This window comes from Carcharhinus amblyrhynchos, chromosome 9 (genome assembly GCF_965287045.1).
Source record: "Carcharhinus amblyrhynchos chromosome 9, sCarAmb.v2.hapA, whole genome shotgun sequence".
NCBI lineage: Eukaryota > Metazoa > Chordata > Chondrichthyes > Carcharhiniformes > Carcharhinidae > Carcharhinus > Carcharhinus amblyrhynchos.
In genome coordinates this window covers 69,908,525-69,926,646 of record NC_137332.1, presented here as the reverse complement: position 1 = coordinate 69,926,646, position 18,122 = coordinate 69,908,525, and the positions used below count along the sequence as shown (strand labels likewise).

The window sequence follows — 18,122 nt, the reverse complement described above, 5'->3', positions numbered from 1 at the left end:
GTAATGTGGAGACAAATTCTATGGTCACGTGAATTTAAGCACAGAGTGTCACAGTGGTTGACACTGTTGCCTCACAGCACAAGGGACCCAGGTTCAACTCTGTCCTTGGGTGACTACACATTCTCCGTGTCGCCATGGGTTTCAACCGGGTGCCCTAGTTTCTGCTCGCACTCCAAAGACGTGCAGGTTAGGTTGATTGGCCATGCTAAATTATCCCTTAGTGTCCCAAGATGTATAGGTTAGGGGAATGAAGGTGGTAAATATGTGTGGTTACAGGTATTAGGGCCTGGGTGGAATGCTCTTCCAGAGAGTCAGTGCAGACTTGATGGGCCGAATAGTCTCCTTCTGCACTGTAAGAATTCTATGATGTACTTTTAAAAATAAGATACCTAGTAAGGCTCTAGCTTATTTAAAGACAATATTATGATGTCAGATAGATTTTTAATGCACCTTTGACCAATGTTGTGGTAACATACATGAAGCATGAAAACGATTTTGCACTCTGGATTCATAAATTGGCTAAAATTAAAACAAAACTTGTAGAGATTGCTACGTCAAGTACAGATACATTCTCCTTTCAGTGCTCAAATATAGTTTCTTCAACACATTTTTCATACAAATACTGTCAAATTTGATTAAAATCCAAATGGCAATACTGCACCATTAAAGCAATACTTCAGCTCCTGCAGAAGTGTCATTAATTAGACATTTAAATAGCTCCAACATTCAAAAGGAACAGTTTGACGATTTTGCAGAGTATTTACAGTCATCCAATAACTGGTTAGTAGTTAAGTTTGATGTGACAAACACACCAACAGCTCTGGAAACTAAATCTCTCTTGTTGCAAGGACAATATACTTAAATGTTTGAAATCAATAGCTTGTGTTTTAATGCTAATAATTTGATTTCTGATCTTAGAATAAGGAATAGTACTGCACTTTATGACTGTCTACTCAAGGGTGATCTCAAAAATTACTGACCTTAGGCACTACAATTTTCCCCCCCACTGCTACTGACCCAATATTACTCCTGAGAACACTTGGACATTTCCCACTTAAATCCATTATACAAAAACAGACCACACATTTTGAACCAGTTGAGAAGCCCAGTTGTCTGGAATGGATAAATCAGATGAAGCTGGTCTCCCTCTTTATTCTCTATAAAAAGATGCAAATCTTTCCCCACACATCTGAAAAATTACAAAGTTTGGGAATGGGAAACAGGAATTAAATCATCACTCTGCTTCCAATCATAAAATGCAGTAAACAAACATACATCAGCATGGAAGACTGAAGTGATAATCTAGGAAGAAGTGAGTACAAATTTCTGGTTGGATGGAGGTACAAGGGAATAGAGTATTTTCAAGGCCTGAACACAAAGCAATATATTTGCAGTCAAAATTTTTGAAATTCACCCCATCAAAATGGGGAATTAAAAATTAAAAACTCACTTGTGGCTGAACCCAGAAGATTTTTTGAGGATTTTTCTTCTCGAGTACCATAATCCAGTGGGTAATCTGTTTGATAGCAATGACAATACAAACATTTTCACAACAACTACATGCAAACATTAGATAGCATTGAGTGCATAAGCTGCTAAAATTGAAGAAAGCAGCTGTCAAAATTGCTTCAAGATTTTTGATTAAAGTCTCCATACAGTAGAAATAATGCACTACAAATGTAAAGCCATTCTGCATTTTCAGAAACAAATGCTTATGATAGTTTTGTTTTTCATGAGCCCAGACTCAATTCTGAATCTCTGCAAACAGCGCAACCACATACTGCCAAAATCCAAGCACAAACAGAAAACAAAAACAAGCTGTGGTTGTTTAATTCTTTTAGAAATCAAGATCAAGATACTGTTCCAAGAAGCTAATTTCCTTATTTTATCAAAATCGCTTTAGTAGTGACTTGCAAAGCACATGACTTCATCCACACTTTTCTCCAATTTCCCAGGCAGAGTGTGGATCATTAGCCTTTTAAAGTAACGTGCTCTGCATGGTTGTCATCTAAAATGGACAAAAGCAGCCCAAGGCCTACTCTGTCAAACAAAAGTAAAAATACTGCAGATGCTGGTAAAAGTGAAATAAACAGAAAATGTTGTAAATACTCAACAGGTTACGTAGCACCTGCAGCGAGAGAAATGGTTAACATTCCAGGTCAATGACTGTTCATCAGAACTTGTCACATTTACATTTGGTGACACTGAGTTCTAGTTTTAATTAATACATCCTTATTATAGTTAGTGGGTATAAAGGTAATGCCTGTCTCTACAACTTTTGTAAGAACTGAAACTTAAAGCTAATAGACTAGATCCAGTTCCAAAAAACTGTTTGCACCTTTCTCAATGTTAGCATTTCTCCAATTTGAGTTTTAATCCATCATTCAATATTTAAGAGTGTACATGGAAGTCTTCGCTTTAAGGATAAAGAAGCATTGGCACCAAATTTTAACTGCTTAAAGAGCAGCCTTCATACAATCTCAAAAGTATCTGTCCGAAATTGTTAAGTCCACTGTTTAAATCACAATTGATATTTAGCTTAGTCTCCAACAGAGAACTAATCAATACATCGACTGTAATCAAGAACTCAAGCAGAAAAATGTTATGCAGAACATATTACATTTTATTTTTGAAAGACTGCTTTGTTGAGTCAGTATCTTTATTTGTGATGTACATTTCCACCCAAAACTCTTTCCCCAATTGCTCTGTACCTGGATTGTTAATCTAAGTTAAGTTTTAAACTGTGTCTTGACTGAGCAAGGCAACAATGCCTCACATACTGCTGGCCTCACTATACAAAACAGTGTTTAGGAAATGTTACAGGAGTGGGTGCAAAAGGGAAAAAAACTGCATCAAGGACTATTTATCACTAAAACTTTATATATAGGAATTCATTTGAAAAAAGGTACAATATATCACACCTTAACTGTAACAAAAAGGCAAAGAAAATTCACGTTCCATACCCATCTGTCCAATAAGCTCATCACGTGCTTAAAGAAAATCAGCACTAATTCTGGCACATAATACTTTCCGTAAACATACATTTTTTTCCTTTGCTATTATAAACAATTCTTTTGACTATAGAACTGTCAACTCAGTGACCAAGACTTCACAATTTAAGGTGCTTGGGACTGCCAAACCTACATGCTACCGCTCTGAGAAACTGTAGAATAAAATTTAATGCCACATAACTTCATTAAGTTGAGTCATCGGTAACACTAAATTCCGAGTCACCTCAGAGACCATACGAAAACCTTGGCCATCACTTCAATGCATTTCTCTCACCAGTTCTGTACTGTTTGCAGGTACTGTCTTTCAAACGAGACCTGAAATTAACTTCAGTCGCTTTCTGATGAACGCAGAAGATCCTATTAGAAATGTAAAAGGACTCGGGACAATATTTAACCCTGAACCAAAACCTAACCATTACCTTATCACTAGTTTGTGGGTCTTTATTGCATGCAGGTCAGTTGCTATGTTTCACTACATTACAACAGTGACTTAAGTGCTTTGGAGTGTCTTGAAGTTACAAAAACATACAAATGAAAATGTATACTTTCTTGAAATGACATTTTTCTAACTTGGCTGAAATTAATCATCAAGCTGCTTGATGCCAAATGTTAACTGTAGGATTGACCTACTCTGTCAGGCTTGCATTGAGTGAATGTTAATTTAACATGGGTATTAAATTTTACATTTTAAGATTTAATATAGCCATGCCCATTGCAGCCTACATATATTAGTGGCAAGAAACCTATTTTAATTTTAGAGGGCTACACTGAAGTAGACAATGGAACTTCTTAAATTAGAAAATGTGGATGAAGGAGGAACGAGGGAAAGGTCAATCAATAGGTGAAACCTGTCGTCAAGAAACATCAGCGGGGGGTGGACACCAAAACATTTTAGCCACATCTCACATTAGGTGAGTAATCAAATATAAATAGATATGGAAATATTTTGCTGTTTGCTTCTATGTTTTAAATAGAAGGAATTGCGTTCATTTTCTCCCACAGCGCACAACCAACAAATTATAAAATCTGAGTGAATTGGTACTCTCCAATCGACTAAATACAGCAAAAAAAACCTCATTCCAGTTCCAGTTGGACGCCTATCGTATGGTGGTATGATAAGCAGGCAGGCTCCCCTGGCACTTCCCTCCACCACTGAAATGGAGAATTCGGATTTGAGAACAAACTGCACTGCACCAATTCTTTCTGACAGCATGCTGTTTCTCTGGCATACTCAGCATCAAGATTTTGCTGTCCATTTTTCATTACCTAATGTACATAACTTCTACTTGAGGCTGGGAAAGGAATCTGATATTTATATCTTTGTGGCCAAAGTGTAACCAAAAATAAAATGAATGACAAATTCACTCTCTCCAAACAAGCAGATATCTTCTGTCTTCCCATTAACCACAAGATGGAAAATCTTGGTTAATGGAGGGGCAGAAGGAAGTGGATGAAGAAATTCTAAATGAAAATAGCAAGATAACAATGGAAATCAGGAATTCTTATTTTAATTACAATGGGTATGCTCTGTTGCTGCCTAACATCACTTTCCATAAAGTTTTTTCTCCTTGAACGTCTCACCCCATTCCTAAAGAGTTCAACTTTCAATAATTTCAGCACGCTTCTTTAGGCGGTGACAATCTCTTTTGATGGACTTAAAGATTTTAATGAAGTATTAAATCTTGAGAAATAAACTGTTAAGTAGAAGCTGATAGAAATAGAAACTGCACAAATTAACCAGGAAATACCCAAATCATTTCTGCTTACATCAAACATTGAATGAAATCTAATTAGAAAGACATCAAAACTGAAAGCCATTTTACTGAGCCATATATAAAGCAACATATGATAAGAATTCACCCATCCTTAGATGCTTTCAAAACTAGAAATGCAGTTGAGAAAAATGATAGAAACTGAAAAGTTGAGACAAGTTGGCTAGAATGGGGAGATGCTTGATGAGTAAATGCAGTAGCATAAACTATTGCGCCACATGAACCATTTCTGTGCTGTACGTGTTCTACGCAATACAACGCATGCCTATTCAAAGTGAAGATTTTCCATATTGAAGAGATAGCTGCTTAGCATGAAATACCTCCATGTGAAATTGAACATATGGCTAAACTATTTGTCAACCTGAAGTACATAAACATTAAATAGTGGCAGTTATAGCCACTTGTTCTACTTCAGTGTGAGGCTTGAATTATTTCATGCACACTTAACTTACAAATTCCCAATACAGTACTGCCACTGACCAGTCTACTCAAGCTTATGTAATGCTCAGATGTGACAGGCAAACTGGAGTGATGGAAGTTTTAGCGGTCTTTAACCAGACCAGTAGGGAAAGCAATTCACAGCAATGGGATTTTTTTCACATTATAGAGAGGACACAAAAGGCTACACAATGTGATTTCAGCCTGCAAACTGCTTTCCTTCAATACCATCTTACTCAAGTAACTAATCAAGTCATCACGGAGATAAGAAAAACCATATAAAATCTCATACCATAATCTTCATCAAGGTATTCCAGACGCTCTGCATTGTACTGCGATTCAGCAATTTCTTCATATTCTTCCACCATGCTGGTACCAAACACCCTGCACAAAATTGTGTCATTACTTCTATTGTAAAAAAGGAATGGAAAACACCAACTAATCAGCCACCCTTTCCTCTTTTAAGATACTGATCAGTCATGTGGAACTACCAGGTGGTATGGTTTTCTCCCTCTCATTCCCTTTACAAGTGAGCAAGTAAAACTTAAGTAAATTTGTCCATTGCCACAGCTTTAATTTGTTTCTCTTCCAAACCTTTAGATCTTGTACTCTATGATTCTCAAGGGTAAATGTCAATTTTACACCCATCAAACGCTTCTACCTTAATCTTGACATCTAGATTAGGTTTCAATAATATGCATTAAACAACAAGCAGTGAACCCTATTGCAAATAAATTCAGCTTCACTTTCTTGGATTTTCATAGCTGTCACTTAGTCTTGTATGAAACTGTCAATTATTTTGAGAAAGCAGCTCGGACATGCTCCAAGACAAAAAGTTTATTAAATCTCAATACGTCTAGCATTCTTGTCCGGAACATGCTTTGTTTATGCTTTTGCTACAAACTAAATTCTATGGATTGTAACTAGATTTTTTTTTCAAGCAAGAGTTACCAAGCTAATAGACCCATAGAAATAAAAAAAGCATAAAGTGGACCATTCAGCCCATCCTATCCATGTGAATCCAAAGACACCCACATGCCCTTTCTCATCCCACCTTCCTGCACATGGGCAATAGGCCTGCAACTTACAGCACTTAAGATGCTGATTGTTTTTAAAACACATTGAGTGTTTCTGCCCTGACTACCAACTCAGGCAATGAATTCCAGACATCTACCACCCTCTGCACAAAACTTTTCTTGAATCCTTCTTCCGTTTATGCTATGACTCCTGGTTTTTGGACTCTCTGCCAAGGGAACCCTGTCTACTTTCGCTCTGCCCCTCAATTCTGCATGCCTTAATCATGTCACCCCCCCCCCCCCCCCCAGTCTTCTCCGTTCAAAAGGAAAACAACCCCAACCTCTCCAATCTCTCCTCATAGCTATGATTTTCCTCCCCTGGCAACATTCTAGTAAATCTTCTCTGCACTCCCTTTGGAGCAATTATGACTTTCCTATAATGTGGTGGCCAGAACTGTATTGTGTACACAATACTAGACCAACAAATATACTGCATTTTATTCAAGCTTTATGGTTCTGAACTAATGCAGGTGCCTGCCTTCTGTTTAGTTACAGCCAGTAAAAGTGAAATTAGATGCTAACATAGTTTCTACGCAGTTAAGATTCCAGGGTGTGATCTCTGGGGTGGAAAGCACTGATTGGAAAAATGGCCTTTATTGTCTGACATTAACACTGGTTCATGCAGTCAGTGAATTTCTACTAAAGTCTTACCTTATGAGGCTAAGGGGACAAAAATGTTCTGAACCAAAGTGCGATACTAATTCTACCTATGAAAAAGGCAAATGTTGAATTAACATATGTCAACAAATTAATTGAGTTAGGAGTAAAACGTGGGTGAAATTATTCAGAAAGAAAACAACAAGAACAGAAATTCTATGGAGTGACATTGCAAAATAGGAAAGTGTTAGCATGTTACATTTCAAGTGCAACTTACGAAAAACAAAATGCAGGAAATAATTAATAAATCAGTCTTACAACTTGCAACATAGTAACACTGTGTAAAGGGATTCTCTTGTATAATAATGAAAAAGCACGTCCCGGTAACGTAATTTGATTACACTGCATGCTCTTATTCAAAAAGGACAGCAAAATTTCTTCACATATTCACCTATGAAGTCAAACAACAAGGAGATCAACAATTCCTTATACAGGAAAATTTAGAAATTAATCTATGGGGCACAAAGACCCACAGGCCATCAATCTCAAGCCTTCAGTACACAGAAATGCAACAAAAGCAAAAACATTCAAAAGAAAGCAAAATCAATTCATTGGAAGCTGTAAGACTTGGATTTAAATGAGCCATGAAGATTTATTCAATGTGATTATAAATCTAGGATTTATTTACAGCACAAAAATGACTTCCAACTAATTACAAATCACTGAAGATTGTATACATTGGAAATCAGATCATAATTGTAAACAATTCATAGCTTTGCATGATTTTTTTTAAACATGGTATTTCAGAAATTACAAGATTTCATACACTCCTTTTTAAGGGAATGCAGCCTGATGAATTCACTTATCAAATGGCTCGTACCTAAACACGTTCAATTTACAAATTCAGTTTGGGAAACATGTTCACGTGCTTCCTTTCAAAAAGAAATGTACTAAAATGGTATTCGGCAAGAGTATAGAAACAAAGTTATATGGTTGCCAATGACCTTCATGAATATTAGTAAAGAATAACCAAGTATATTACTGGTTTACAGAGTGTTTTCTTTTTAAAAGGAATTTAAAAGCTGATGACCCTAACAGTCAAGTTTGATGAAAATCCAGTATGTGCTGAAATAATGCTCCAGTATTTAAATAGATATGGTATTTAAAGCTCAAGTTAATAAGATTGATTTTTCAAAAAAATTTTTAAAAGAAAACAATGAACAAAAGAATAAATTTTACATTTTTTATAAAAAGCTTAAAATTGAACCAGCTGTATGGCAATTCAACTTCTTACTGACGATAAATTGCCAACGTAGAGGTTAAACTACTCATTGTCACTCATTTTTAACGCAAGACCAGCAATTTAGGTCAGGTGATCGAGATGGGCAGCAGCTGCCTGACAATGAAACTAGTGACTATTCTCAGTTCACTTGGTTTTTTTTAAATATGAATTGTATGCAAAGTCATAAATCATTATTGTTTGGAAATGGGAACATGGGTTTCAATGGAATCCATAAAAACTTCCATAGAAATAAATTAACTTCCACATCATGACAATGCTGGAAACATCACTGAAATATATTTGTTGTTTAAACACAAATCAGTATTCCACACATTCAGCGCACAATGCTCTGTGCTAAAGCTTCAGTCACCACATGGGGAATGTTAGTGGTAACTGGCAGGTTTTAACCTGACCGGGAACTTAACTAATTCATTGAAATATTAGATTTATTGGACACAGATTTTCACCAAACTTCAAGAAGTGATTTGAGGGTATTAAGACAGTGACAAAAGTAAAAATATAAAATTCCCCACTTGCACTAGTGCTGCTATAAAGAGACATTTATTCAAGCAAGCTTGTTTTGCCAATGCACATTACTTAATAAAAGGCATGCAATACTGGATTTCATGCATGCTTGCAGTGCCTCCGAAAAGGAATTTCCCAATCCGGTGTTTAACTTCTAATAATGCTAACCTTTATGTATTTGATGAACATCTGAAGCAAGAGAAAGGGATAAAAGATGTCAGTAAGAGTAGTAACAGTCAAGATAGATTACTACATGCTACAAGCTCAAAAAGTACGATTATTCTCAAATCCCCCCTCCCACCCCATGGTTTCCTTTAAATATTGTGCTCTAAAGATGGACTGAAAGAAATATCAAGACAAGCAGAAAAATCTCTATCCAGATACTTAGAAATCTAGAAAGCTAAAATCAGTGAAATTACTGAAAACTTCAGAAACAGTAGTATAGAATATTTGTGAAACCTTAATTTTACTGATTTTAAGGCTTTACAGAAATCTTAAGCCTTGTATACGCTGCATTATACAAATTTCCAATCGATATTAAATCAGCACTATGTTTCAGTAATTTCAAAAAGATCTCCAGCCATTTCTCAAGCGACAGCATAGTGCTTGAAAGTATTAGCTTTCAGTTATAAAAGAGGTCTTTGTGCTGGAAAATAGTTCTTTAGCCAATACATCCGCAACAGAGACTCCAGTCCAGCAGACTACAAATCCAAATCAACTAACACTCCACCCTCCTGTACTTTCACCGAGGGAGTCTTGCTGAGTTGACAAGGAAATCAGTGAGAGATACTGGAGTGCCCCATTTCACAGAGGTGAAAAATAAAGCAAGCAAAGTACTCATCTAATCTTATAAAAAGGATGTCTTTTAGTTAAGCAAAGGCCATCATAAGTGCTCAAAAGCTGGCACTATAAAAAAATTAGAGTTGATTCGTGATTGCTGCCATCAAAATGCAATCACAGTAGAGCAATTACAAAATATTCTATGTCTTATCAAAAGAAGAAAATCACAAGACAAGAATCTTCAATCCAGCCATGAATCATATTACCTACTGATTGGTCTAAGTAAAATTTGAAGTTTTGTGGGTAGCTTTGAAAACAATTGTTTGCTATCTTGGGGAAAACTGCTGTTGTTTTGATTGATATAGAATTGCTGTCTGAAAACGTAAATGCTTTTAAGGTGATGTGTTGCTGTTGAGCGCCCTCTGGTGGTATGACTGCAGTTCAAAGTGCACTTTTAAATAGGTCATTGAACATTAGAAATTTTAGCTTCAACAGCCTCCAGTGAAAATGTTTTGTGTATAATCTTCTATGCATTATGCTTGGTAGATTCAGTATACAACCTTAAATCAATCTTCATTGGCTATTTTCAGAACTGTGACTTGTCTTTAACATAGTTGGGAACGTGGAGAAACATAAATGCCATCAAGATTCTTCTTTTTAAGCCTGTCTTAGTCAAAAGCCAGTCACAAGTATGCTTGTACTGGGGTCCCACTGGGTGCACAAGTCTTGTTGCATATATAGCAGTGAATAAACCAAAGTCAAATATTTACATGCAACACTCAGGGTCATACATTGAGTACACATTACTGCAAAACTTAACAACGCGTACACCATTTGCAGATCTGGCAGATAATGCAGGTCACAATACTGTCAGAAGTTCATGAAACAAAGTATTTACTACCAAACATTATAATTACTGAAGCCAGAGCAGACTTCCTATTCACATTTTCCCCTCCATTTTGACATTTGTAGTTCTTACCTTGACATACTTGGCATACATTTGCTCATCTAAAGGAAAGCTTTGCACAGTTCTCTCATCCAGGGCGTGGAATTTCCCTAGTTTAACCCATTTATTGGTGGGATACCTGCACGTGAACATAGACACAAAAACAAATTGAAGTACAAAAACCATTAAGTATTAACCACAGCTATATGTAAAAAAGTAACAGTAAACTTCAATTTCTGTGAAGGGGTAAAGTGGGCATTAACAGATCAGTTGAATGTTATATGCTGGTATATAATGGACACATGTTGAATTTTACTAATCCAGCAGTTAAACTGATATATACCATCTTGATCACCAACAGCTGTGTTGCACTGATTATTATGTAGCTTACATACCTTTACCACATTATTTCCAGCTTAAAATATAACATACCTGTCACTTATAGAAACTAGAAAGTCCTTTGGTGTAGAGGAAAATAACTCAAAGTTTGCAATGTCAAGTTGTCTGACTTGGATTGGTTCACATAACTCTATTACAAACCTGTGGAGAAGAATGTCATATTCAGATGCAATTAAAAACCTTAAACTAAGCCAATCTTTAGGATCTTTTTTGTTCATCTGTATGACCAATGTGAAAAACAGAGCAATACATTAAGTATACACCTGCATTATTTAGTTTGGAAGCTCATGGCCTTTTCATACACAGTCTTTACATGAAGCAATGTCAAGAGTTGTAACTTACCAAATTTTGGCGCTGCATGGGTTTAACATGTACAGGTCCATATTTTCCATTAGAATTGCTGAATTGCTCTGCAAGGCAATATTTTAATGCAACCATAAGCTCTTAACATTTTTATACTGATAGATAACCAAGTACAAATGCTTGCTTTTGACATATTGTTAAAGTGATATTTTCATAAAAATGATAAAAGCACTGAGAGAATGCAAAAGTTTGAAGTTTTGAACCTCACCCATCCCTTACAACTAATGAATGTTTACGATCAGGAGGCAACATTAGGGAACTGAATAATTTTAGTGCTCAGCAAGAATGAGCATTTCCAGAACAGCTACAACAGCTTGCATTTATAAAGCAGCCTTTAAATGTAGTAAAGCATCCCAATGTACTCGCTATATTGTACAGCAAGTTCCACTCGCCTCAATCCACAACTTAACTCCCAACCTTGAAAGGGAATTTTATACAAAGTTATTTTTATTTCCGAAATGTCATTGCCCCACTCAAAGTAGGGAGACCAAATATTGATAGTAAATTGGGTCAACACTAATCCAAACCCATTTCACCTATTACCCATTCACCTAACATTTCGAAAAATGTCAAAAAAGGTCATAATTGTGTGATGAGCCACTGTGCTATCCAGTTGTCACGGGACACAAAACAATAATGTTACAGAATACCGACAATATGATGTGGATGCCGCTCAGTCAAAATTAGGAACATCCATTCAATAACTTGAAAATGGAATAATTAGTACTATATCTCAATCAAATAAGTGAACCATCATATTCAAATGCAACTTACACCAGATTGAGACTCCAAACAGGACAATCATTATTTCCTTCACAAATAATAATAAACACTGGAATGTTTATGAAAAAAGGGTGAATTAAAGGAGTTGAAGTCTACTTTAGTGAGTGTAAGTGCAGGTCACCAGGGCAGGAAGTAAGCCTGCCTGAGGTGGAGGATCACAGCTCCAGGGACCTGGGTTCAATTCCCAGCTCGGGTCACTGTCTGTGTGGAGTTTGCACATTCTCCTCGTGTCTGCGTGGGTTTCCTCCGAGTGCTCCAGTTTCCTCCCACTGTCCAAAGATGTGCGGGTTAGGTTGATTGGTCATGCTAAAATTGCCCCTTAGTGTCCTGGGATGTGTAGGTTAGAGGGATTAGCGGGTAAAATGTGTAGAATATGGGGATAGGGCCTGGGTGGGATTGTGGTCGGTGCAGACTCGATGGGCCGAAGGGTCTGTTTCTGCACTGAAAGGTTTCTATGATATATGAACATCTGAAACATTCAAAACCTGAAGGAATAAATGAGCAATGCCATAACTTAATTGCTACAGGCAGTTTAGCAGAAATTAATCATTAAAAAAAGGTACTTAAATCACTTGAAATATCCATGGTGAATTTCATTTATCTGTTGCGTGAATGCAGCAACTTTGTGGCATTCAAAGTTCAAGGTGCAACTCCAAGTCATTGTCAAGACAGATAGCAAATTGCTGTTTTGGTTATGTTGATGATACAATCCAGATAAACCAAATATTCACATTTAACTCAGATTTGCCCCCTAAAATTGCTATATCATGTACCTCAAACAGTTATTGTCATTAGCTTTATCCTGATAGTTGTGCAAAACTTGCTGTCACAAACTGCAAATCAACTTGCTAGTCTCCCTTCCTTCACTAATTCCAAATTAGCCAAAACTGAGTCCTGCTTTACTTTCACCGTAGCCCTCACTGAACTACACTGGCTTGCTGTTCTGAGCTCAAAAACTTCATATTTTTAAGTTTTACCTCCTCTTCATCCCACTCCTGCACTTTCCTCCAGACCCATATTCCCTTCAAATTCTGTTCCCAGCAATTTGAGCACACAACCCCCAGTCTTCACTCCACACTGGCACCTTTGATGTGGAGATGCCAGCGTTGGACTGGGGTGGGCACATCAAGTCACTCAACATCAGGTTAAGTCCAAAAGATTTATTTGGTATCGCAAGCTTTCACAGCGCTGTTCCTTCATCAGAAGAGTCACGAAGGAGCAGCACTCCAAAAGCTTGTGATACCAAATAAAGCAGTTGGTCTTTAACCTGGCGTTGACAGACTTCTCACTGGCACCTTTAGCAGCAGCGATCCTCCTAAAAAGTTCTCCATTTCTCTCCCCTTCAGAGATCTCAAGCAGGTTTTGGTTACCCTCTCAAGTCTCTTTCATCCAGTAAATACTTTGCCAGTCTTTTGCGTTAAAAATTATGCTACTCAACAGTGTCATGCAGGAAGGTCTGCACTTTTAGCATTGAACACAGAATCAGAAACACTAACGTATCACAACAAATGAAACAATAGGATACAATGTAACTACAACAAGCATGTTCATCATTTTAATAAAAATGCACTAGCTATTGAAGTGAAACATAATACCTTTGCTTCCGGATTTGCAGCCAGAATTTTGGCTCCACACTCTACAGAGGCATAGTTATTGAAGTTTTTCTGGAGCTTTTTAGCAGAATGGAGTACACCATTAGAAGTATGCAACGATTGGCCTGAAAGAAAGTCATTTGCATTACCAAAAACTGTTCCTATTAGTCCTAACCCCAAGTTCTCATTTTCCATCCACATTCCAGTGATCCTTTCATTTCCATAACTGAAAAGGAATCCCAGTGACAAAAAAACTACCATTAAAATACCAAAGTGCAGAATAATAATCCAAAATGGTTCATCACCTTTAAACTTTCTAGGATCTGCAAAATCAAGACTTTTCCACATGGGAAACTGTGACACAAGCCAGAGAAGGGAGTAAGAGAAGTGCAATAACTACTTTACACAGATTGCTGGAAATTTAGGATCAACTGCATTGTGAGGCACTAAAGTGCATATTATGGAAAAAAAGTTAACAGAATCAGATATCTGAGTGAGTGATTAAGCTATGAGACTGCAGAGTCTCTACTGATCGTATACTTTTATACAGTATTTCTTCAGGCAATCTCAAAAACAAATTTCTTAATGACCAGCACGTCACCAATGCTTACTTTTCTCCTTTTCTTCCTCCATAACTTTCTTTTTCCATTCATCAAATGAGGGAATGTCTCCTGAATCCTTGGATGGAATCACGGAGGAGTCACCAGTATCTACTGCTCTTGAAACTTCAGTATCCTACACAGATCAAATAAAAATTTAGTTCATACAGGCTTGAATTTAAATACTGTTAATACTTGGCATTGATGATAAATGATATACAGTTGCAAAGTCAAGAATGTTAAACGTGATTGACCAGGAAGGATAAAATACATTTAGTATTTTCGCACACTTTGATGAGGTTGCATACATTAATTCAATGGTCAGTTATTTACTCCAGTCTCAATATCTTAATCTCACGAGTCAGAGCAGCATTTTGTAATGTTGAGCCAAAAATTCCTAAATTGGAGAAACAAAACTCTCCCCAACATTCAATAAGATCATGGCTCATCAAATTGCAGCTTAACTCCTCTTTCCTATTCAACCCCAAAGCTCCTTGTTGATTAAAAATCTAACTTGAATATGGCATGATGCAGTAACAACTGAAGACAGCAATTAAGGGAAAAAAGTTGAAGTGGCAAACAGCTAGTATTACAGTATTACTCCTTGTCAAATGAGCTTCTGAATCGGATCATTTCCCTACAGTCATTCACTCCCATCTATTTAGGAAGTTGGACTTGGAAAAAAAAATCAGAACGTTAAGTCCTAAAGATAACAAAAGCACCACGCGCTCAAGATTCTGACCGATTCTATTATTTTTATTTTGTATAACTCCTCTGACATTAGTGTACTCAGTGCCAACAATGGAGGAATTTTAAGCAACAACTCAGTTGAGAGCAACTCAAGTTTTCACAAAATTATGTACTAGCTTTGACAGCCGTGGACAGAAGCAGGCCTCACCAACTAAATGTGCTACTCGTCCAAGGCAAATCACCATGACTGGGAGTTTCTAATTGCACTTGCTGGCAGAGATTGAAGAAAGCTTCAAAATCTGGATTGTTTGGGCATAAGGGCTAAACAGGAAGGTTTCAAATGATTTTGAATTGATAAAGTAACTCACTACTGTACCTCAACTTGACTAGAAAATGTGTTCAGGAGATTTTTTGGTAATTTAAAATAAATGACACCTGCAAATAATTCTAAGTGCTTATCTGTGTGTACTAAATCTATCGTCAGCTGTATAACCAAAGTTACCCGTCCCAAAAATGTCAGGGAATATTGTTAAAGCAATTTTGTTTCTTGAAAGATATTTAATAAATGTTGCCCATTTTCACTGGCTCCCAGCAGGTTTTGTATTCAGTGATATGCAAAAAATTGGGTGGAAACATTGGACCTGAGGTGAACACTTCTGGAAAGGGTAGGGATTTTAGACTGTATTCACAATGGATTCACTGACAGCACTCAAGCAGAAACTCTACTCTCATTTCTTTGTTTCTTAGAAGATGAAAACTTGAATCATATTTTTTCCCTATTGTATGCTCAGATTACCCAAGCTTGACAATCTTACAGACTCTCTCCAAGAGAAAAGATATCTGAAAAGATAGCAATTCTCTTCAATTAAATATTTTAATTGGGAACCCAATTTCACTCAGTCTTCATTTATTTAATATTGGTAATTGATTTTACTGTTAAATTAGGATTAATTGCCAGCATAGACTGTTCTGCTTACTTCTCCAGTGCAGCAGTATAAATGGACTGCCCTGAAGTGATTTCAGAGAGTGCTGGGTACATCTTTCTTTCTGAAAGAAAGCTGGCATTAAATGTCAAGTACTTCGCAGATGCTCTACATTAGGTTTATAAAACAAAAGGAGACACAAACAAGGGTACTTAACATGTCACATCCACTGCAAACATAGACAACAGTATTTTCAATTAATAGACAATAGTATTTTGGTAATGTTTGTCCATTTTGCAGTCTTTGGGACAGCCCAATGCTTCAAGTGCTCTTTGCAAGGAGCACTGGGCTATCCCGAAGATGCAAAATGGACAAACATTACCAAAAAGTGTCAGACGGCATTCATACTTACTTTTGCCAGTTCTTCATTCAACAATTCCTGTGATGCATTAGACATTTTCTCCTCTATTGCTAGCTTCTGTTCATCAGCTTCAGGCAAGATTGTCTTTGGAATTTTGGAAAGGTCAGATTCAGGTGTGCTTTCTTTGCCATTCGAAGAAATTTCCCTACCATCACTAGGTTTCTGTGAAGGACTAAAAGTTTAAAAAACCTCTAAATGCACCATACTGCATGCCAAAAAATACTCTAGCTAAATTATGTTTTCTTTTATAATACTGAGCTTGGTGCTTATAATAATAATGATGAGAAGCAAGCAGAACATGAAAGCAATGAGACACTGCAGATCCAGCACAGCAGAGAAAGTAGAGGCTCATTCGATACTCACCCTTCAGGTAGGCTAACATAGGAGGAGGGCTTGCTTTGAGGAATAGCCTCACTTTTCCCTCCAGCATCACAGTCAGCTTTTGACTGCTCATAGTTTAATACAGGAATATCATCACTGGAATTTTCTATTGCACTAAGGGAAAGAAATAATGATACTATTTAACACATTGTTTCACTCAAAAAACAACTTTCCTTCAACCTGCCCTGACTGTTCTAAGTTGGAAACCTAAAACAAAAAAAATCCATGCATATACAAAGCTAAATGCTATTGTCAATTGAAACCAAATTCAAGTTTTTAAAATTGAAGGGTTGCTATGACCATAGCAGATATTATTTGCTAAGCAATCCAGATCCCAAAGAGAAATTTGTCTTTTTGATCATAAATGTTCTTTTTGCATACTTTGAACGCAAGGAGGAAAATAAACCCAGAACCACAACCACACCTTCAGGGTTTTAAAAGATTTATTCACAACAAAAATTTACACACATGGAGATTAAAGTTACACAGATCAGAACAAACACCAAAAACAAAACATCTTGGCCAAAACACACAAATCAACAAATCCTCTTGGCAACTCCCCATTATCCAAGACAAAGTTATCCAATACAACCGGTCCAATATTTGGGGAAATCTAAATGAAAGGCTCAGAAACAAATTGCCACTCTGAAAACAAAGACTTTTCTGGCTTGACTGCTTCGAATTCACACCTTTCATTCCTTCTCCTCGCACATTTCCCCTCAAATCAACTCAATGCCTTTCCTTAAATATCATTTCAGATTCCACTGCCTTCTTTGAACACAATTTACCAAATACAGAAATCTTTCATATTTTACTGTTGCCTCCACTTCAGAGTCAATAATATTTAACATGCGGTTGGAAGTTGTGAAAGTTCATGGTAGCTTTCATACTCCCTTTACAATTCAACAGATGAAAAATCAAGTCCTTATATATTCCACCATGCAAATTTTAAAGCCAACCCAATTGTAAACCGAACTTCACCATAACATTATAAAGGCACGAACCCAGATCTTTACCATTCATCTCTCAGTTCTCACAGATAAGCTGTCTTCATTAACCTCCTCCAGTTTAATTAATTTTGGATACAAATGCATGGCTTTCTTTACAGAATGCCACCATGGGCCCAAAATATCTTTTAAATAACCTCCATCTTAGGGGTACAGGTTTTTGCTTTCATTCTGATTGCTTCTCATAGCCTTAAATCGTTACATCATACTGGTGTGTCTGTACTTTGCAAAGAAATGTCGACAATTTGACCTTTGATCACATGACAATTCTTAAAGACATTTAAGAGGAAACTTCACATTATGTTGGCTATTCACATTTTAAAAGGAAATTGATCAAATGAAAGTCGTCAGATCACTGATTAAAAATTAATTTGATTAAAATCAAATGCAAATACCATTATATAAAAACAAAAAAAAAAACGCAGTTGTTGGTTTTTATTTTAAAAATTTATATTTCCAAATCTCTGGTCATCTAACTCTCAAAAAATGAGTTGAATTGTGATCACATTTAAACACTTCTTATAGTATCTAATGTTA

The 18,122-nt window shown here is 36.6% G+C and overlaps 1 protein-coding gene across 3 annotated transcripts in view; it reads right to left on the bottom strand.

The window, feature by feature from the left end:
* The window catches only part of suco (SUN domain containing ossification factor), a 77,008-nt gene that overhangs the window by 23,109 nt on the left and 35,777 nt on the right, over positions 1-18,122 (bottom strand). The window contains exons 5-15 of one of the 3 annotated variants that reach the window (XM_080195915.1): positions 16,561-16,692; positions 16,189-16,369; positions 14,176-14,299; positions 13,568-13,689; positions 11,169-11,236; positions 10,860-10,967; positions 10,461-10,566; positions 8,870-8,890; positions 6,949-7,004; positions 5,514-5,605; positions 1,451-1,516 (exon numbers count right to left, since the gene is read on the bottom strand). In XM_080195915.1, the coding sequence (XP_080052041.1) occupies positions 1,451-1,516; positions 5,514-5,605; positions 6,949-7,004; positions 8,870-8,890; positions 10,461-10,566; positions 10,860-10,967; positions 11,169-11,236; positions 13,568-13,689; positions 14,176-14,299; positions 16,189-16,369; positions 16,561-16,692 (1,076 nt within the window). The remainder of the gene's footprint in view (positions 1-1,450; positions 1,517-5,513; positions 5,606-6,948; positions 7,005-8,869; positions 8,891-10,460; positions 10,567-10,859; positions 10,968-11,168; positions 11,237-13,567; positions 13,690-14,175; positions 14,300-16,188; positions 16,370-16,560; positions 16,693-18,122) is intronic. The other 2 variants (XM_080195916.1, XM_080195917.1) reach the window with 2 other exon arrangements.